The sequence below is a fragment of the Myzus persicae genome, unplaced genomic scaffold (genome assembly GCF_001856785.1).
Source record: "Myzus persicae strain clone G006 unplaced genomic scaffold, MPER_G0061.0, whole genome shotgun sequence".
In the NCBI taxonomy this organism is placed as follows: Eukaryota; Metazoa; Arthropoda; class Insecta; order Hemiptera; family Aphididae; genus Myzus; species Myzus persicae.
In genome coordinates this window covers 166,082-189,032 of record NW_019103891.1, presented here as the reverse complement: position 1 = coordinate 189,032, position 22,951 = coordinate 166,082, and the positions used below count along the sequence as shown (strand labels likewise).

General features: G+C 30.5%; 1 protein-coding gene and 1 long non-coding RNA gene across 4 annotated transcripts; one reads left to right on the top strand and one right to left on the bottom strand.

Annotated features, from left to right (window-relative positions):
* Nucleotides 1-273: 273 nt before the first annotated feature.
* LOC111035996 (single-minded homolog 2-like) lies at nt 274-18,194 on the bottom strand. Of its 3 annotated transcripts, none has more exons than XM_022317857.1 (11): nt 17,971-18,194; nt 15,419-15,595; nt 15,216-15,316; nt 14,353-14,442; nt 14,102-14,219; nt 13,936-14,030; nt 5,098-5,285; nt 4,754-4,860; nt 4,545-4,692; nt 4,243-4,468; nt 274-1,564 (listed from the first exon to the last, which is right to left on the bottom strand). In XM_022317857.1, exons 1-11 carry the CDS (start codon nt 18,077-18,079, stop codon nt 1,133-1,135), a joined length of 1,791 nt encoding a protein of 596 aa, XP_022173549.1. In that variant the 5' UTR covers nt 18,080-18,194; the 3' UTR covers nt 274-1,132. The 3 variants fall into 3 exon arrangements, with proteins under 3 accessions (XP_022173549.1, XP_022173550.1, XP_022173551.1); XM_022317858.1 differs by having other exon boundaries at nt 15,231-15,316; nt 17,971-18,192; XM_022317859.1 differs by lacking the exon at nt 17,971-18,194 and adding an exon at nt 15,707-15,884 and having other exon boundaries at nt 15,231-15,316.
* Nucleotides 15,831-16,226, top strand: LOC111035997. Its single transcript, XR_002604695.1, has 2 exons — nt 15,831-15,946; nt 16,115-16,226. It is a non-coding gene; the product is annotated as an uncharacterized LOC111035997 (long non-coding RNA).
* Nucleotides 18,195-22,951: the final 4,757 nt, after the last annotated feature.

The window sequence follows — 22,951 nt, the reverse complement described above, 5'->3', positions numbered from 1 at the left end:
AATATCAACCAAACACAATATTGATATATATATATTTTATAATGTATGTCTATATTAATAAATTATACAGGTAAAATTATCATAAAATGTACAAATAAATAATAAATAAATATTCTACAGAATTAACAGGAATAATAAGTATAAATCTACTTATTCATACGATACCGTAAATATTATTATAATCATGACGTACAATTGTCATTGCAAAGATTATGTACAGTTAAATTTACAATAAATCAAATTAATTTAGTATACCAGCTCGCTGGCATTGAGTTTTTTGAAAAATTTCAATGTATATGTTTGGTAAGTAAAAAAAAGTTTAAGTTGTTTTCGGATACACAATATCTTATATATAGGTATGACTTTTGTGGGTAAGCAGATATTATTATCGACTTTGACACGTCAATCCCGATTCCAGGTAGATTATACTTTTATGATTTCATATAATCGACATGGGCCCACAAATACGACTTGGCTATAAGTGGTGGAATGATAGAACACGCACGAAGATAATTTATGCACAAAAATATGTGCTCGTGGTGTTATTTTTGTACATTAAATGTCTATAGCTCGCGTCACGTCTTTGGCTGCTCGACATAGGTATGACCATATATACGCCTCGAGCGTCACATGTAGCCGTGAACTCGAAATATTATAAATGCGGCGAACACGCATGGTCTCTGAACAACCAGCAGAACTGCCCGTCCAACCCTTAGAGCGGGGCACACGCCTACAACACACGAATGACAACACTGCCCGCGGCGTCCGATCGAACAATCCCGCGCACAACACATCATTATTTTATATTTTAGGTATATGGTACAAGAACAAGAGTGTCCGATAGCGATATTTCATACGCCATCGCTCTACTCGTACAATATACCTATTTATACAACATAATTATTACTATTTTATATTACCTAAGCTAAATTATATATATAGGTATATATATTTGTATGTAATCATACATGTTTAACTTTATATATATATATTATATATGTACAATTTACATATTATATATATAGTCATATAAATATCCTATACTTAGTCGCTGCCGTTTCGCGTTAGAACGAAAAGACTGCAGCTACTCCGTGTCATGACGTTTTGAGTGTGTACGTCCGGCGGCGAGCGATCAGTGGACGTATTCGTTGACGGCGGTGTAGTGCTGGTTATCGACGATGACACCGTGGTGGTGACCGACGACAGTGACGGGCAGCGAGGCGCCGATAGGCGTTAACGCCTGGTACGCGGCCGCGGCGTGATGGTCGTCGTGGTGGCCAGTGGCGCTCATGAGCATGGCCGCGGGCGGCGTATATCCACCGCCGCCGGCTTGATGCGCCAGCTGCATCCGGTCGCTCTCGTTCGAACTGGAGCAGCTGGAGGCAGAGCTGAACGGCCGCGGGCACGTCTGGTCGTACGGGTAGAAGAGTTCTGGATAGATGTTGTACTCTTCGACCGTGTACATGTTGGCCGCGGGAATGATGTTCAGGTGAGGCGGGTGATGGTGACCCGTGCCGTCACCGCCGCCGCCGCCGACGGGACCGTTGACCAGCGATTGCGGTTCCTGCATCAGAAACGCAAAACGGTTCATTTATTATCGTTTAATATATTATGTAGGTACAATTACGTATATTTACGATATAATATTATATGATAAACGACGTGCGTGTTGGAATATTATTATTTACTTATGATACGTTTAAGTATGGCGATTAATCGCCTAGTATGTAATGTTTTTGAAAAAAAGATTAGAAAATATTGAAAACATTGGCATGTGTGTTGTACACAACCTAAAGGTAGGTAATAGGTGTACATATTACTGCAGGGTATTATAAAGTGTCGTCTGTATGGTAGGTTGTATCATAATTCATACTATATGAGAACTATATAGTTGGGGCTCAATAAAGGCATTGGCTCATCAAAATCCAACTAATGAAAATAATCCATTTCTTAACAATTACTAAAAACTAATGGGTATCCGTATAATTGATAACAGTTTATGTTAAATATTTTGGGTAGGCTGGGTAGGGGAATTTCTTAACGTGCGGAAATCGTGCTTCAACTATTCTTTTCATATGATATACCTCTACGGGCTCCACGTATAACAATAAGAAACATGGACTATCGAGAACATAATATTATATTATAAACTTGAACGCACATAATATTATGTTTATGTACAAGCCATTACAAGGGCGGGAAATGCGTCTCTAACGTGCGTACTTGTATAACGCCAAAACATAATTGTTAGAAACTCCTGTAATATAAGCACGTGAAATGTCACCGCTGAAGGGTATATTGTCTCTCGAACAACGTAGTTTCCTCCCAACCCTCCAACCCACGCTCTCCATTCACGAATTTTCGCTTTGAGGATCACCGGTGGCGGCATGACTATAGTAGGTAGTGTGGTGACGACGATTACGACATTACATTTAAATATAGGTGCCTATACAATTTGTAATACGTATTGTGTCAAAATGTTTAAAAACCAACAGGAACGTAGCCTATTAATTTTAACGATATGGTATTATAATTTATAATATAATACATATCACGTAATACACTAATACCTAATCCGTAGTACCTATACTAATATGTATTATTTTTGTTTTTATACCTAGAGGAAAACTGCGCTGTATAAAAACATTATTTTTGTTAATTTTGTTCGAATAAGCGTTGTAAAATAATATGATATGGTACCGCCTATACCGGTCACTGGCTGTGTGTATAATCAATCTAGGTTGTGGGTATATCGTATATTCATATAGGTACAAATATATCTATATAGGCTCATAAAATATATTATGATTTATAATATTATATTTATGGAATGAGTATTCGACCGTAGGACACTCACTACTCCTAGTTTGTAGATAATACATATTAACTGTAATTTTAATTGATACAAGCAGGTTGAAATACCCAATAACTTTACCCGTCCGCCGTCCGGGGTCTTCTTTACTAGAATCTAATAACTTTTAGTTAATAAGAATTTGTCCATGGCGTCAGTTATAGCCTATATGGTTCCACTCGAATCGAATATGATTTCGATTTATGTCTGAATATAAATCGCTGTCACGTTACACAAACGACAAACGGTGATCTTATATTTTGTTTGTATACTGCTATAATATTTATAGTTTAAAACGCATGTATGTTTAAAATTTTAAATCTTTTACTTACCTACAACATATTTAAATAATACATTTTTATAGGATTTTCTTTTAAGCTGCATAATATGTACCAAGATATAATATATTGTATCACATAGGTATATGTAAATACATGTTGTCACATTTTAAAAGATGAAGATAACACTTCAAGTGTGCATACCTATAATGTTGTATACAGTATTACCACAGATTATATAATATTATTATTATTTTATTATTTTTTATATTATATTATATTATATAATATTATATTATTATATAATCTGTGGTATTACCGTAAACTACATTACCCTTTTTGTAACGGTGTAATATTATGCTAATGCATATAAATAATGTCCAAGATTAAAAATAACTTTATTGTGTAAAGGTTGTGTAGGAAAAATAAACAATAATAAAATCGTATTACAATTACACATAAGAATCTACAGAAACCGGAGTCACAAACAAATTTTAGTTGAATTTTTATGTGATGTATACAATACAAATATACATAATATAATATATATATATACATGAATGTAAAATGTAATTCTCAAATCAACCTAATATTAAAGAAGATAATGTTATCCGTCTCAGCGTTTATGACGCACAACTGCACAAGTCTCTTTCAAATTGGTTTAAGATGTATAGTCATTATAAACCGCCGTTTAACGGAACCTATATAGGTTAACAACAATATCCCTATTTCACCAATCTTCAATTTTCAAACCAAAATTTAAAATCATATAGAATAAGTTCACATTATGTTATGTTATCTATTTAATTATATTTCCTAAACCCAATGACCCATGCGACTGAGGGTCTTGTATTGTTAAAAAATATATTTATGCCTATACTTCAATACATTACACATATTATTTTATACCATACGCTCGTGTAGCAATACTAACAAATCATATATCACGAATCACGTCATTGTATAACACTATAATATATATAACTGTTTAATATTATGACACCCACGATTGCCAGAGAGTCCTAATAAAACATAAACAGTGCTATTCACCGATACCTATAATAACTTATAACGGGCGATAACTAAGATGTTTTTTTTGTTTTGCACACTTACACTATTACTGCTCACGTAGTCATTGTAAAGTCCACCACTGGAATCACTGTACTCTTCGTCGGTGACCACTGGTGGCCTGTGATACCTGTGATTTTGATTCGATTGTCTTTGGTTTTGTTGCGCTTTGCTGGGCTTGTTTTGTATTGCCGCGTCTTCATTGCCGTTCTGAGATGTCGCGCAACCGTTGTTGCTCACGGACAAGCAAACGTCTTTCATTTCGGACTCACTGAAGAATAATCACGTAAATTAATATTATATGGTTCCGTCAATTGTGTTTTCAATTAAATATTTAATTTATTCACCTCAGTACGTAATTTACGCTAACTATACAATGAGGCCTCGAAGATCTACTATTATGGACTATAGTGGCGTAACTTTGAACCCACACCCAACCACCGTCTTTGGCCAACAGCCTGTAGTATTTCGTGGTAACTTGGCCTTTCAATAACACTGGAACGAACAAAATAATTATAATTTACTGCAAATTTAATGATTTGTTTTTAGTACTTACGCGTGTGATGCGAGAGTTTCATGTTATGAATATCACTGCCATGTATGTAATGGTAAAGTGTCTTTTCGATTAAATCCTGAGGTTCATATCCTGTCAGCTGAGACACTCTGTAATTTAATAATGAAATAAAATACCATTATTTTTACACAAAGTTACACGATGTAAAATAATAGGTATAGAAAATCAAACAAAAGGCGTGCGTTGAAAATGTCTAATAACATATTTTTAACCATTGCTATCATTAGTTGTAAAAAAATAAATGAAAACAAAAGTCTATGTTATCTATAGACATAATGAAAATATTATTATTAATCGGGATTTTAAAAATAGCTGACTTGACTTACCTGGCATCTAGAAATATGAGCTTCAAGTCCAAACTCGCACGGAACATAAACATATTCGAATGCAATTTAATCTCTGTGATGGCATGTGGAGGTAACGAATGGCCAACTGCAACTAGGCCAACGGTTTCTATCCCAGGCATTCCGGCTGGGTATTGTCTCACTTTCAAGTAACCAGAACAGTGAATAACCTATACATAGTTAACAAAATAAATACATATGGTGTAATTAATAATTTAGTTATAAATTATAATTATAGTAATATAGACTATAATAAAGATAATAATCATGGATTGGCTGAAAAATATTTATCGTAAAATACGTTATATAGTAGCTTATTTTTTTAATGAATACTTAAATATTATAGTATAAAATACTATAAAGACTCAATATGGAATCAAAATGGCATTCATAGTTTCATAGCTCATACTGTATGAACTTTATTGAGAATAATAATCTTATGCAAGTTAAACTATAGTTGATAACTGATGAACTACCTATATAGATAATAATATCAATTTTTAAATACAGTTAAATGACAACAAACATATCAGGATTTCATTTTTTAAGGCCAATTATCGAACACAACACACACGCACATACCGCTATGACATGGATGTGTGTCGTGTGTGTATACAATATATGATACTTTTTTCGTGTATATGACGGCAAATGAATATAGTTTACATTTACTTTAGAAATATGATCCCCTTGGGTGTTCGACGAAAATTCAATATGACAATATCGAAACGGATGTATACTTACATGTCTAAACAAAAACGACCATTGATAGAGTCGTATAATATATATACACATATATATATATATATATAGGTAGGTACCTACTGCAGCATACACTAGTCACTACTCACAAACACAATAATACTATATACATATATATTGTGTGTGTGTGTAAAATGTGTGTTATTATATTATGCCGTTGAAAAAATACCATTATAAAATATATATATAAGTTTACTTATATATACTATATTATATTATATTATATATGTATACGAAAAAAAACAACAACATAAGACCTGTTCTAAAGGTCGTAGCTGCATCATATAGTCACATGGGTTATAATAGGCTAGGTAATATAATGTGCACGTTGAGAAGGTGTCAAGAAGTCCATTCATAATAGCCGAGACGTGACCACAACCAAAAATACGAGATTTAAGTATTAGAATAAATTAAATACGGGTCTCTTCACAGGTGTGAGATATTTTTTTCTTCACCTCTACCTCTCTGTGTCTTTCATTTCGAAAAATATACCCAAAAAATTCCAAAATGTACCTTCGGCACCCGGGACAATAGGTTCTGAATAGTAATAAAAATCATAGGTGTTCTCCGTGGCTCAGACACGTTGGAGCCGATCGTGAGGTATCAATAAGCGGACGGGATTAGAGACTATTATAATATGTAGGTACTGTGTAGTGGTACATACGACGAATGAGACCGGTTCGCGTAATCAATCTTCGGCTATCGACACCACATGTGGAGTGTATAGGTTGTTTTAAAACGTTTTCACTCCAGCATTCGACATGCCTGGACTTGGACACGTTTCGGAAAACTCACCTATAGCGAGGACGCTCGTAATATTATGTTACACAATAGAAAGGATTTGAAAATTCCTGTACGTTATTTTTACTTTGAAGTATAATTCTCCAGAACGTGACTACCTATTGCGATTCGAATTTTCGTGTATAGTTAGTGCGTCGTGCACATAAATACATGTTACACCTGCAAGTATGTATCAATACTATCAATACGTTATACGTATAAATATTATACTATATACGGTTATTTGTATATACTACATTATTAAGAGGACCCTAAACCGTGTGCGTTGTCTCTTTACTCCGTAATCCTACAAACGCATAAAATAGCAAATTGCGAGTTTTGGATAATCCATTTATTTGGATAAAATTCTTACATTTATATTTGATGATAGGTCAATTTTGTTCACTCAAACATAATATAGTTAAATATATTATTCAAAAAGTTCAATTTGTTATATTATGGGTTTGTAAGACGGAAAACGTATGATGTGTTTGTAGCATAAACGTCCACTTAGTACTTACATAGCGTATAAATATTCTATAATCTATATTTATGATAATATAATTATTTAATTTGTAATAGTTGCAAATAGTAAAAATTCTTATACTTCATGAAATTTTGTACTGGGAACATAAGTGACATAAGTCATAACTCATAACATATTATGTGTATAAACATTGTAGTACAGAAGTAATAGGTATCTATATTCTATGTTGGCAGTAGGTACACAATTTTACTGTACTATATCACATTTCTATAATACTAACAATATTTATATTACCTTATATACTATTAAGTAAGCGTGCTCAATCTTTTTGCCGATGTTGCTATAATTTCTCACTCCTGTCATAACAGAAAGTTTTGCATATTGTATACTATTGTACTCCTCCTAATCACCGTCAACATTATCTGATCCGGGCTAATCTTTAATAGTATTTACTTTTATCTTATCATAAAAAATGTAGCATAACTGCCCATGTATGTGTATATGTGGTACTGTGATATGTAAAATCTGCTTATTTTCATTTATCTAACAAAGTCAGTGCCGGCGAGAAGTTTTTGCGGGGGTAGATTTTTTCATGGGACCAAGAAACTTTTTTTCGTAAGGCAAAAAAAAAATGTTTTGGCACGTCTTAGTACTTAGGTACTCGTAAGAATTTTTTAAATATTTATTAAAATAAAATATGTACAAATTAAAAATTAAATGTTTAAGTACCTACACTAAATACAAGTGTTACACAAAAATTTAAAAAAACTTCAAGATTTTAACATCAAAATTGTTTTGGACGTTGTTGTCGGCATTATATTTTATTTTTACTCTCACTGGTTTATTATAGGTATTCCAATCATTATATTAAAAACCCACAAGCCGCCATTGCAGACGGGATTTGTTTTTATAATTCGAAAAGCAAAATTATAGGCTTAAAAATCATCAAATTCCATGAAAAAAATGCCCTAAAATGGCGGGGGCCTGCGCATCTGCCCTGCCTTTCCTCCGCCGCTGAACAAAGTATACCAAATAACGATTGCAAAGAAAGAAATTCATATTTATATTAATTAAATGAATTATATTGTATGGTTGTTTTAGAACAAATAGTCAATACAGACATACAATATTTATAAATGTTAAGATATTTAACAAATTAAAAAGAAAGACATTTTTAAATACCATATATCTAAATTCCAAGTACGCTTTTATTCCGATCACAGTATTTATAAAAACGCAGGATCTAATATTTTATATTTTTGGTTTAGTTAAAAGTTTAAAACAGTTGTAGAATCGAAGATTATAATGTACATTAAAAACATAATATCTTAATATTTGATATAATATAATATGAAATTATACGTTTTTGTGATTACAGTGATGATACGTTTATAATACAATACTTAAATATGTTATGAAAACTAGCGAGTATATGTTTAGCAATATATGACAAAATGTTTGTTAAAGCTACATTATAATATGCACTCAGCAGCCACTGGCTAGTACTATATGTTATTTTAACCGCACGCGTAGTCCATCCATATATTTACAACAGTAATCAAAAATATTATACTAGATAAATACCTATATATCTACGATGTAAAATATATAAGTGATGGAAAATCTTTTTGATAATACATAGACAAATTAAAAAACTATAACAACAGTTCTACACTGATATTAGTAGATATTTTCAAGGCTATTATACCTATCTATGTAGGTATACATATATGTACTATATACGCATACCAGCTATTACCTACATAATACATTTAAAATATTGAAAACATGCTCATAATATCATACATTATAATTTTATAATAATATCATATATGGCACTGTGGCAGTAGATAACTATGAACTACAAATTATGGTCGGAAAATATAATACGCAAATACACAATGTCTTTGACGAAAACCACTGTTTTTGAATTATTCTTATCCTATGTAGTCATATAGATTATGTAATAATAATCTTCGTAATGTATGTGTTTGTAATTTTGTATGCATGCTGTGCAGGTGATCACCTGCATTAAAGTTTGCAATAAACTATATACGTCTTACATTCATACTGAAGTCTTCTATATTATACAAATATAGGTACAATCCATCCCAAAAATGATCAGAAAACTATAAGTTTTAATGTCTTCCTATAACAGGAACAGACCGCTCTGGAGAATAATTGTCTAGCCCTCCCATTTTGACCACAGAATCGGGAATGACTGTAGATAAAAACGAAGAAAAGAATCTAGGTAATCCAACGTCATGTACCTATACTACATAATATATTATGATGTCCAATAAAGTATTTATGATGTTTAATTATTATATATTATTATTATATACAAGCATTATCATATACAGATCACAGCTACCAGATGAACCATCGATTTTTCACTTCATCTAGTGTTCGATAAATCAATATTATGTAATATTATACGATATCCTATTGGCCCACCCTGGAGCAGGGCATGCACCTATACCGCCGTGCAATATACGCAGCCTTTGTATAGTTGGTACGGCCAGATAATCAGATGTTTCGCGCTTTTTTCATTCATCCTGGAGCGCGAGCTCGATCGTCCTGAGAAGAAAGAAGTAGCGAGGAAAAAACATTGAAAAAGAGGAGGACTCTAGAAGAGTGTTGCAAGGACGCCCGCGGCGAGCGCGACCAATGGCAAACGGACAGCCAAAAATACAGGTAAATACGGCGGCGATTAAACTCACTCGCGCGCACACCTGGGCCCCCGCAACATGGCGCCGCCCGTTGTATTTTATTATTTTACTCCTTTTTATTTTCCCCGCTCCTTTCATCCCATTTCCTGCCCACTAGTACGTATATTGTACATCCTATATTATTACGTATATTATAACAATCGACACGGCACAAATATTATACCGTGCGCGTACGGTGTGATTATATAATTATACATGTATAATATAATATATATATATTTATTTTAATGCTACAGCAATACGCGCCCGTTTGTTATATGAGCCTATATATGCGCGAGCATTAGCTCCGTAATGTATGCACGAACACACGCCAGGGCACACGAGTGATTTTTATTTCCTACACTTAAGCCGTCCGCAACAACAAAAAAATGTACATCATATATTGTTATATATTATACGTACGTACATATATAGATCATAAATCAAATATATGAAACTTTTCTATGTATATAGGGAAAGAAAAACGTATAATGTTGTATAATAATATAATACATATATACCTCCTACCTATACATATATATATATATATAACTGTATACATATATATAGTATACGACCAATGCTCAGCTACCATAATGGTGCTATCCTAATTGGATGTGTATAATATTAAATAAATCCTAGAACTGACCGCGTGCAGAATATACGGCATGGGGTATTTCAAATTATACGTATATTGCGTGATATAAAATATTCCATAATATACGTATAAATAATGTATAATACAGGTAACACGATACATAATATGATAAACTATTTTATAATAAAAACTTCAACGATATAAAATAATTTTAATTTTTAACACATTCTCATATAATACACTAATTATAAGTATATTAATTTATACTACCGTCTCGGCGTAAAAAAATACATTTTGAAACTATACAAGTGACCATATAATATAGTCGTAATAAGAAATCGAAAATAACGTACAGAGTCTCAAACCCAACTATTGTTTTTTTTAAAGATATTTCTGCGTATTCCATGATTCCTATATCTATTTTGTCTGAATAGAACGCTGAAAAAAACAAAATAAGAACTCCTTTTCTCACATAATATACTATAATATAATTAATGTTTTTTGTATAGTACACCTATACAACCCCGCAGGACGTAAAATATTGTTGTAACATTATTATGTAAAAAAAATATTATTTTGTGAATATTAATTGAAGTGTTAATAATTTTCTTAATTTCTAATCGTTACGTTCCCAATCATTATGTTAAGAATAAATAAGCAAGCAGGTATGGACTTAATAAGTACCAATTAGATAGTTGTTTACGTAGTATTATTTTCATAAACTAGTTGATTGCACTGATTGAAAAGTGATAATACACGTTTACAGTATAGATTGCAGTATACTTTTCAGAATTCTATAAGTATTCATTTTTTTTAAAGTTAAAATTTAAGTGGAGAATTTATTTGAGTTGTGTTTTAGGTTTAACTTCCACGGAAAAATTAGATACAAATATTTTCTTAACACGCCCCGTGTTATGCCTTCATTATTTTTCAGATTCAAACACCAGGAATTTAAATCTAAAATATTTATTTCCGTAGTAATATCAAAAGTAAACGACGTTTCAAAATATATTGGCGTTTTCACATAAGTGGTTGTTTGTATTCCGGATGGTGAACTTGGATAGTTTGTTGAGGGAACCGATCGTATCAAATAAAATGCTGAACACCTACACGCATAAAACAATACTTAATAATTGTTTCAAAGAAAAAGTGCTAGGCAAGTTAACACACTCATTTCTTATTAAGCGTATTTGTGTTATTACTTATTATAGGTTTGCTCGTTTATTGAATCGATGGGTACTCGCGTTTCCTCAATAGGTATATTTTATTAATTGGTTATAATTGAACCTCTGTTAGGAAATAAGCTAATTATATCCATCAGCATCATTGAATAAATTATATAGAATATGTGTTAAACGAAATCAAATTTTTCCAATTTTTTTTAGTTTATTTGTGTTTTTATACGCACCGTGGAAAATATGTACACAAATTAGACTTAGCAAAACTATTTTTAGTTATAGGTAGTAGGTAGTAGGTACCCTGGGTGTAGAATGATTGTGCAAAACCTCATAATAATTATTATTTGATCACAGTAATTATAATATGAATTGAGTCTAAAGATTTGGTTACTACGATTAAACAAAACATTTTATCATTGGAATTTCCATAAACATTATTCATTATTGAACAATACATTTAAAACACTTTTACTCAATGTAATTTTATTTTATATAGTTATTTTATAAAGTTTAAAAATGACTAAAAAACAAATGAAAATCAACTATTAACGTTTTAAATTTTTATATCACTAAATTTTTTAGTTGAATAAACAATGAAACTCTTATATTTATAAAATTATTTTAAATGTATAATAATGGTGAAGGTTATTTTCTACATTGTTTACACGTTTTATTATTGTTTACACATTAAACTATTTTTAACTTTACTTATTATTATTATGAATAAAATATAATATTTTATAAACATTAATTCTTAATTGATAATTAGATAATGTTTTGTACATAACTACATTATAATTTCACATTTTCACATCATAAACCATGCACATGTTATTTATTTAAATCTTAAACTGTGTTCCTCAAAGTTGCATTCAAACAAATTATAATTTTTTTTTACTATATACATTAGTTTAACGAAAAAAAAAATTTTAATACTGCAATGCGGTTATTTATAATTCAAATATTTATTTTAATAAATTTAAATATTGATTTTTCGTCTCGTTAGCTTTTACAATCATGTATGAGTATGTACAAGATGACTGAATAGTAAATTTTAAAAGTAAACACGTTCAGGTTTTTGTATTGGCAGTAAGTGTTTAAACTGCCACCAGACCATTTTATAGTTTTATTGTTTAGGCTGTAGTTAGTGATTCAGTACAACAATAATATTAAATGTCATTAACCTATAGGTAGCTTTATTTCTTCGTGTTTGTCGTGATAATTTAAAACTCTTTATCCTTATGATAAAAAAAAAATAACATGTTACATTGTTTTATTTTTTTCTTATCATTATCACACGTACCTACACCAAAGATAGGTAATTCTACATCGCCTACGTGTTAATATGCAAGTTTCATTTTTAATAAAATATGATAAAAGTACGAAATTGATGAAATACCTTCGAAAATTGATAAGAACTATATTTTGAAGCTATTTCAATATTTTTTTTTAATGTCGACCAATGTACCTTTTGTATAATTGTTATTAAAATTGTATAGTTGAAAGTACAATATTAAATTTGCATCTTGTCTTTAGATCAATGATAATAATAAACCTACTATTATTTATTTATTATTACCTATTATATCGTAACATATTACCAACAGGAAATAATACGAACGATATCAATGCTTTGTTAACTGAGATATACCGATAAAATGGCGCAAAATAATAACCAAACATATTAGCTTAAATTCAAATAAGTAGTGGATATAATACTATACAACTATTAATTAATAAAATATTCTATTAGAGTTACATCTTATTAAGTTTGGGTACAATGGAAAAATATAATCTTTAATATAACATTTTGCTACCAACCTAATCTCTCTGTTCAATAAATATCTACCTATATTAATTATTAACTAATACTATTGTATGTGATTATCTAATAAACCATAAATTACCGATAGTTATTAAATGTTCAAGTATATTACAGAATATTATCATAGGGTAGTTCTCAAGCTTTAAGCTTTTAAAAATAAATGTTTTGTAAATTCATAAACATGAAATTTTAAATACTTTTTAAAATATTACTCTTATATTTAAGGCTTAATAATATGTGATAAAATCTATTATATCACATAACTGATTAACGAGTTAAATATTGTCCTAAAACTGAAGAACTGAAATTTCAAGTTAATTTACAGACTTCTGTCATTAGACATAGATAATACAAGCAATCAGACTTTAATACAATAATACCAATCGCCAATTTTGTTTGTTTAAGTTTTTATTATAATTTATTTATAAATTATAACTCTATGTATGTATTATATATATTATTATGTAATAAAAATTTACCTTATATCCTCCTGTTGTAAGCCCAGCGTTCCGTTTTGCCAATACACATTTCATTCGTAAAAAAAATACACGTGGAAGTTCAAATACTGTCGAATCTAAATTTTTTTTTATTAGTGTCCGTAATTTCTAATTAATTGAAGAAATAGTGTATTATATAATAACTCACTCATCATCATGTTCTCCGCTGGAAGATTTTGAGGAAGAGGTGGACTAAGCACTGATATCATTTCATCGTGATCGGCTTGATGGATATATTCAAATATACTATTACCAGTCAATTCCACCTTAAAGCAGTAATACCAATTGACATTAAAAATGAATTATTTAAAATAGCGATTAAAGAAAAAGTATTTTAGAAACATCTTTTTTCAAATTATAAATTTAAATTGTAATGTAACAATAATATATTGTATATACCTGTGACAACCCCAAATGAACAGAAGCTGTTTCGGATATATACATGATCTTACCATCGCCGCCTACGACGAATATAAAACCATCAAGACTCTAAAAATAAAATCACAGGTAAATATAATATGAACTATACAATATAATAGTTGATGATTATTAACAAATGTTTATAACAAATAAATGCCAACTAAGATGGCACCAGAAATGGACATCCTACACCACTAAACTGAATCACATCAAACATAACACCGAAAATTGGACATTTCCCTATCTAGACTCAGAATCGGACATACTCAAATCTTCCACAGTTTCTTCATAGATTAAAAAAGAACCCCAATATGCACAACTTGAGGTATCCAAGTCATCATCAACCACATTCTCACTGAATGCGGAATATACCACAACATCAGAATTATAGTTACAACCTGCCCGAAACCCATAGTCAATGTCATCACAGCCACCAATCTTCAAACCAAAATTTAAAATTAATATTAATATTTAGAAATAGTACACATAATAATATGTTATCGATTTATATTATTTGTAAACCCAATGGCCTATGTCACCGAGGATATTGTATCAATAAAAAAAAATTATTATGTTTGGGTTGAATATGTGGCTTCTGAAAAGCACATGCCAATAGCTTTTCCGGTGTCATTAAGCGGATGGATCAATTGTATTGTTATAAATAAAAAAAGTGTTGTTAAATATTTGTATGATCTAATTTGTTATTTGCTTGGTCATTGATTAAACAGGTTCAATCAATGGCTTCATAAAATAATCGGGACATTAAAAACAAAACGTTGTTATTTGAATTCTGAATCGTCACACACTCATACATATAATTTTTACCCGTTTCATCTAATTACCTTTAATATATTTACCTGTAGTAGATATGACCCAAGCTCTTTAATGCAAGCTTCTTTTGCATGGCTTGCTGGAGTCGCCGCACCCCAAGCGTCACCCAAACCTAAATTATGATATAAGTGTAATAAATATTATTAGCACTTAAGTATTAACATTGCAAACTAATTCTGAATATAGATAATAATAAATCACGTGTTATTCTTACCGTTAGGGAAGACGTGTCTCATTTTTAAGTAGCTAGTGGTCAACCGGATGACTGAAGCTTTATCTAATTGGCTAGTAATGGCCGCTGGTAATGGCAAGAGTTTGGCCAACTCTAGGAATTCGGCATTCTCGTTCTCCCTACGTGTCCTTGCCGCATTTCTGCTCCTCTCTCTCATCTCTGTAGACCCGAAAACAAGTAAAAAGTCACGAGTATTAATAATCAATTTGCCCATATTTACATCAAATGAATCAGTTATCCTACTGCAGTACATCGAGTGCAATATATTACCGCCGGCGTTACTTTTGAATTCCATGTATTTCCTCGATAACTCACGCATAAATTAAACACTAATTTTTTATTAAAAATAAATTTAGCCACATGGTGGTAAAATTATGAATTCTGTTGCAACAAAAATCAGTTCTATCTGACACTAACTCACCGAGACAACTACACTAACTATCGGGACTAAAACAATTTGACTACATAGTTCATAGCGCGGTTTGTTTACCAAAGCAACCTTGACACCAGGTTTGGACATTGTTTATATTTTATAATATGGTCACTTTGTTTTATTTCCTAGTCTTTTACGTATTAAATGTTTATGTTTATAAATTAAAGAAAAAACGTTGACCTCGGGTCTAAGGCAGGTCATTTTCCTCAAGAAATAATTAATAGTGAGACACTACTTTATAATAGGTACCAACGAAGAATAGAGAACGATCTTATGCATGAAATCTATTTAAAGCCATATGGATGATAATTGATGATCATAGTTTCATACTATTCAAATATAATAATTTTAATATTAGTTAATATTATTTTAATATTAATATTAGTAATTTTAGCTTGCCGTTTTATGTTTGAATTACCTACGATTGGCACTTTATTGTAAAATAACAATATTATAATAAATTAAATTTATAATATTAAATTATTATTGTTATTATTATTATGATTACTATCTTAAATTTATAATATGACAATAATTAATATTGTACAAATGTGGTAAACATTCATCACATATAAAATATGGATCATAATTCATAGTAGTAGGTAGTTTAATTTGTTATTTAAGCATTGTACTCAAACTTATTAGTTATTCCATTATTGTACAATAAGTAATAACATATTCGGTATATTGTGGTACTAAATAAATTAATATTTTAATACATACCTACCTACCTACCTACCTACCTACCTACCAATAACTACTTGCATATTGAATTTAATACTCAATCGTTGCACACATTTTAAGTACATCCACTACCTAGGTTCGATGTATAAATATAAGTCGATATAAGACTAAATATAGTCGCGTGCCTGACTATATGATGTAATACTAGAGTAAAACATTTAAACCATTTTTTTTTTACCTTAATATTGTATGACTTACTGAATTTGCGATAAAGTCATTTTCACTAATGCAATAAGGAGAACGCGCAAAATGTGTACAATGCGATAAAATTGGCTTCGAAGTATTACTCTAATGTATTACTATGGAAGTATAAATTTAACAACCGTGTAACATAGGTGTAAAATACTGTATAATTTAAAAAGAAACCATGTTCAACCATAGATTAATTAGAAGTTTTATTACACCAGAAAACAATATTTATTTGATATGATTATACTAAGAAGTGAAATACTAACGCTGTTCCTACGTAGTTGCTAAAGATAAGCTGTAGAATTTGTATTGGACAACTCGTGAAGGATACCAATGATTAGGTGTATAGTACTAATAATAAGTAAGTTAGTGTTTTATAAAGTTTAATTCCTATGACTTTTAAGTTATAATTATTTTTTAATGTCAAGTTAAAAAAAATTTAGATTGTTCTTATGTAAAGATATGCATAACATTTGGATGTGTGGGAGTTCATGTGTATTTTAGACATTTTTAAAACGACCTCGGAATAGTAAAAATAATTTACACTTCAATTGCACATCAATATCTCAATTTCTAATACATATAATTTAATTGTCATAATTCATGTGTTAATTCTATTATTTCACCTATTAATTTTTGTTTGTCGTTCATTACGAATGCGTTTGTAATATAGAATAACGTAAGATTTTATTTATTCGGGTTCCAACAAGAATTTAAATAAATCGTTTCAACTTGTAATATTATGTGCGTAAGTAAATTTGAATACAATTATTTATAGACTCGATGTAAGTGAACAAGAAAACTTAGGTATTATTACTATTTCATCCCATTGGCGTGCGCACTTTTTTTAACGCTACCGACCGACAAAAGTGGGCAAACCGCCGGCGCGTCGGCGCACGTGTGACGACGGTGAACGGTGACGCACTCGGTTCGCGAAAACGTGATTTATCTACTAACAATCAAAATCCATTTAAGCAAAATTGTTTCCAGACTCACGTACTCGAATATATCACTATAGGGAACCCACCAGTTTACTGATAAAAAAAATAATGAATAAAATTATAATAAAATATAGAAGAAAAAATGCGACGAAAAATCCTCAAATAAAACGTATAATAACTCTCAGAATATTATAAAATTATAATATAATATTATAGATGTACTGTACCTTTGGGCATCGACAACGGGGATTTTCTGTAACATTTTCTTTTGGTTTTCATTTTCAATTCTTGGCACATAGTCCCGACTACCGGCGACAAAACGTTTTCCCGGCACATGGATTAAAACTGAGTTTTACGGTCGAAGCACACTCACTCACTGACCACCACCTCAGTTCTACAGACTGTCGAATACTATACAAACACTAGACGTACACTGCAGTGTGGGCACCGCCAAAAACGAATGTACCTATATATGCCGACAATTTCAAAAACATAATAGTCATACTCCAGGTATGAACGGACGAGGACGTGGTGGAGGGGGCAAAAAAGGTAGACATTGGGTCGCCTGGACCTTTGGGGCTCCTCACAGTCTGGCTGACCTGCAGGCATTGTTCGGTCAAAACCTTTCAGGAGAAGTCATTCTACGAACATCTGTATTTCTATATGTGTATTTTATTGATGGACCCGTCTTTTTTTAAAAACCTATATTTTTTTTATATGATTTATATTGTAGGGACGATTTTAGTAGGAAATCCATTGAGTTTGCAGGTAAAATTTAGGTCGAAGACGAACAAAACAAAACGTATTATTTGCTCATCGTGATGCCGCCGCTGAATACAGTATATAAATTATAAGCCAACAGTTATATGGCAATACCTATATAATACTATGTAGTATATATACGTATTTATGTATACTATATAATATTATAGTCGCACATATAATATACAATATACTTCATATAATTGTAGTATATCGTGTATAATATATATATATATATATATGGTTCAATAGTGGTATTTATATAGTTAAGTTTTACTCCCACAAGCCAATATTATTATTTTGAAATACCTACATATTATATACGCATTGTACTGTTAAGGGTTGTAAAGTAAAAGATAATATTAACAAAACTAACACATTTTCAAAATGTAGTACAAAATCATTGTTATTTAAATACTAACTATAGAGCGTTATGTAAAATAATAATATGGATTACATTATTGCAGGATAGGTACTTACCACCCGGTGTGGTTATTTAAAATGACTTAATTAAACCAATTAGTAAAAAGTTATCTATTAATTTAATCAATATGATTCAGTAAAATTATAGTAAACATGATATTATGGTTTATGTAAACAATTAAACAAAATTTATGTAAAATTTAACTATTATTAGTATACCAGATACCTATCTATATATTATAATACTACACACGTTTAGTTTTAAGATGACAATCGCAAACTGCATAAATTATTAGAAATTTAATGACACGAGGAAATTATAATGAAAAAATAAAATTTAGCCATTATAATAAATTCATGGTATAATTATAACGTACTACTTACAAACTATCGATACGGTCATCATTTTCAACCGGAGGCTGTCGCAGGATGTATAATACTACTACTATGCTTACAATAAATGATGATATATATATATGTATACATACACACACCCATATATACATTATATTAACCATATTGGGTATATATAGCTGTATAGAGGTACCTACATTTTAGCACAAAGGGATGGTTTATAAAATATTTTGTTCGTTGGTGCTTGATCAAACTACAGATGCTTTGATACCTAATATATATATTATATAGATTATAGGTATACCGTATACATACGTACAACAACGAAAATTGTTTTTCAAGGGAAGTTTTTTTTCAACTGAAATTTTGGTTCTCATTTGTTTGAGCCACAATGTTTTTTGAAAGACACACGCACCGAAAAAAAAAATGTGTTAAATGTTAAGATAACTGTTTTTGCATTCAAATCTACTGAACGAATTTTATTCAGAAGAATTTCGAAGAGTACAAGCATACATACGCACACCGATTCTAAGGACCGAAATAATTCCGGCACACGTCCAAAAGATCAACCATTATAATAATACAGTTTGAGTGTGGTGGTGGGATGGAGGGATGCGTGTAGGGCTCGTTGCGTGCGTATACAGAGAGGGACTGATGTACAAGAAAAACACTCGTTCTTCCCTCTCTTATACAACACGAGTGCTTATGTGGGATTTGCAAAATGTAATTGAATTCAATTGCCAATGGGTGGTAAAAATCCACTACCCTTTATATACCATTTCGGGTTGTACATACCGTGTGAGACACCCACCGATAAATAAAAGGCTAAAGCTCTTTGATCGTATTAAAAATAATCCACGCACTTGAGTCGTGGATAAATAGGGCTGAAAAAATATTTGTACATTTAATTGCGTTTCAAAAACATCGTGTAAATATGAACTAAAAATAAAAATATACTTCAAAACACGATAGTATTTCACAATTACACATAATACTGTATACAATGAAATACGTATAGTACCTATAATATTAAAAAAAAAAAAAACAATCCAGGAATTTAAATCAATTGAATCGACAAATCGTTTTTATTCTATTAAATAAAAATCTTTGACTTGCGTAATAATAATTAATAACTATTATAGGTAGGTACTCCGGATGTCGTTAAATAATAGTTTTAAATGAAGCATGTATAGATAAATTATGCCAGTGTAATGTATGCAAATTAAATGCAGTATACATTGACGTCTGAACAAGGCATATCAAATTAAGACGGATGCGTCGGCTGAAAAAACAACTAACTCTAAAGAAAATATACATAATATACTATATAGTACTTTATACATATATGTCTAAAGACATTTTAAAAAATTGTACAAACAATATTTTTAACATTTAATTTTAAGAAACCTTGTTTTGATAGTTTAACATTTGAAGTATAGAAAGTATAACTAATAAATGAATGACTGCAAGTTTGAAAATGGGGAATTTTATTTGCAGTAGAGTACGTTTTGAGTGTGCATGACTGCGTGAAGTCGTTATTGAGTAGGTCACCAGGATTTTTTGAATTAAATTTAATGAATAATGATAAATCATTGAAAACGAAAAACGATTCTGAGCAAATATGGTATAAGTATATTATAATATTATAGCCTCTATTTCTATTCAAGATATCTTATAATATAATTATATACACTAATACCTAAGTAGTTTATCTGTCTATTAGCAATACGGTAAATTGAACTTGAATATTGTTGACAAACTTAACGCATTATATATGCGTAATATTATCAATTAGTATAATATTATATGTTGTAATCAACTTAAAAGTTATAACTAGGTTCTGGGTATATAGTCTATACTAATTAATAAGTCAATACCGATGTAATGCATGTGGTATACATTTATGGAATACCTATGAGGCTATGAATACTGAAGTATAGTTAAACTACTTTTTATATTATAATGTCCATATAAAATATAAATATGTACTTATAGAGTCTTTCAACATTCAAGTTTCTACTATACATATCTTGTTAACTAAAGTAAAATAACTCAAATCGTTATTTTGGTATAAATATCCAATTTTGTAAAAATGATAACTTCAAACACTTAGTTATAACAAATAAATGGTACCTATAATATGTATTTAAACGCTTTTAAATTCGTAAACTCAAACCAATTTGTATTCTACAGTATCACTGAAAGTTACTGTACCTACGAATTAAAATTCTGTTAAAATTGCAGGTTGAGCATGTACACATAACACATGTATACTATTTTTTTCATTTTTGTTATTTCTAGGCAAATACTGAGGAACAACCTGCTGCAGAAATAAAGGAAATGTATGTAAGATTTCTGGACTCATCCCAATGTATTATGATGGCAATGACGTCTTAGAGTAAGGATGACAAGGTGCTGTTTAAAAATAGTCTCTGAGTAGGAATATGAAAAAAGTATTAAAAACCAGAATTTGAAAAAAATTCATTATTTATGCACAACTTACTATTTATCAACTATGCTTAAAATATCAACTTGGATATATGTATTATATACACGGGGGCTAGAAAGTATTTAGGGGTAATCACCCTGAGTGACATTTATTTTATGGCTTTTTTATCTTATCAATCTGTTATCTGTTCTTTATTTACTCCCGAATCATGTAGGTAATGTAACGATGAGTCGATGTACCTAAACGCACTTTGTCCTGAGTTTTCCATGTATTGCGTCTCTTAAGAGGACGTTGTAAAAAAACCATGTAAAAAAAAGAGAACGTTACATCCTCATAGCAAGTTTATGCCCAGCAGTTTACGTATAACTTCTTTAGCTTTATATTAACTTGTTATGAAACTTAATGGTTCCTAAGAATATTATTTGTGTTTGTAGGTCGTTTTTTACGATATTTTTGTTTTTAAGAGAGTTATGACTTCTATGAGCATTTTTATATTGCAATATTTTGTATATACAAAACTTATTAAAAAAATTTAAATATTGTAAAATACCTGCATACCACATACGAACACAGATAATGTTCTTAACACATTATGTTTCCTCTTTAATTTTTAAAGTAACTTTGCTGAACAAGAACCACTGATCTTAAATTTGTTATTCTACACACTCGCAGTGAAACAAAGAAAACAAATGCAGGTGTGGTGTTAGATCTACATATAGTTGTACGAAATCGTTATAAGTGGCATGCGAAATACGAAAACAGATAACACGAGCAAACTAGAGACAAGTGACACAAGATTCGTGATTTTCATGAGATGCAGTAAGCGACGGGTTTTTAATCTTTTATAATATTACACTCCGACGACTGCAGCATCGTTTAAAATTTAAGTGTAGTGCCGAATCTGGTCATGTATGTTGTTCAGAAGGTACTTTGTATAATATATATATATTAATCCACACTATAACAAACAAATTGAGCCATGTTCAGATCAATGTTTACATTTGCGTGTTTGTGTACATTTATGAAATTTTTTCTATGAAAACAATTTGTTAAGAATAGTTAATCAAACAATTGGTTCAGAAATCAGAATGCTGTTTGTTTACATCATAACGGTCAAGGCCCTCTATTATAGTTTATAATTTAGGTTATTAACGGCCACTCACGGCATCTTTGACGTATCGTTTGAAATTTATTTTTTATGTATATATATAGAAACTTTG

What these genes read in the sequence shown, in the direction of transcription:
- LOC111035996 (XM_022317857.1), bottom strand. Translation starts at nt 18,079, where the DNA reads ATGTGCCGGGAAAACGTTTTGTCGCCGGTAGTCGGGACTATGTGCCAA. An exon ending in AGCGTAAATTACGTACTGAG is followed by an intron (nt 4,469 to 4,544) that starts GTGAATAAATTA and finishes ATTATTCTTCAG; the next exon opens with TGAGTCCGAAATGAAAGACG. An exon ending in ACTACGTGAGCAGTAATAGT is followed by an intron (nt 1,565 to 4,242) that starts GTAAGTGTGCAA and finishes TTTCTGATGCAG; the next exon opens with GAACCGCAATCGCTGGTCAA.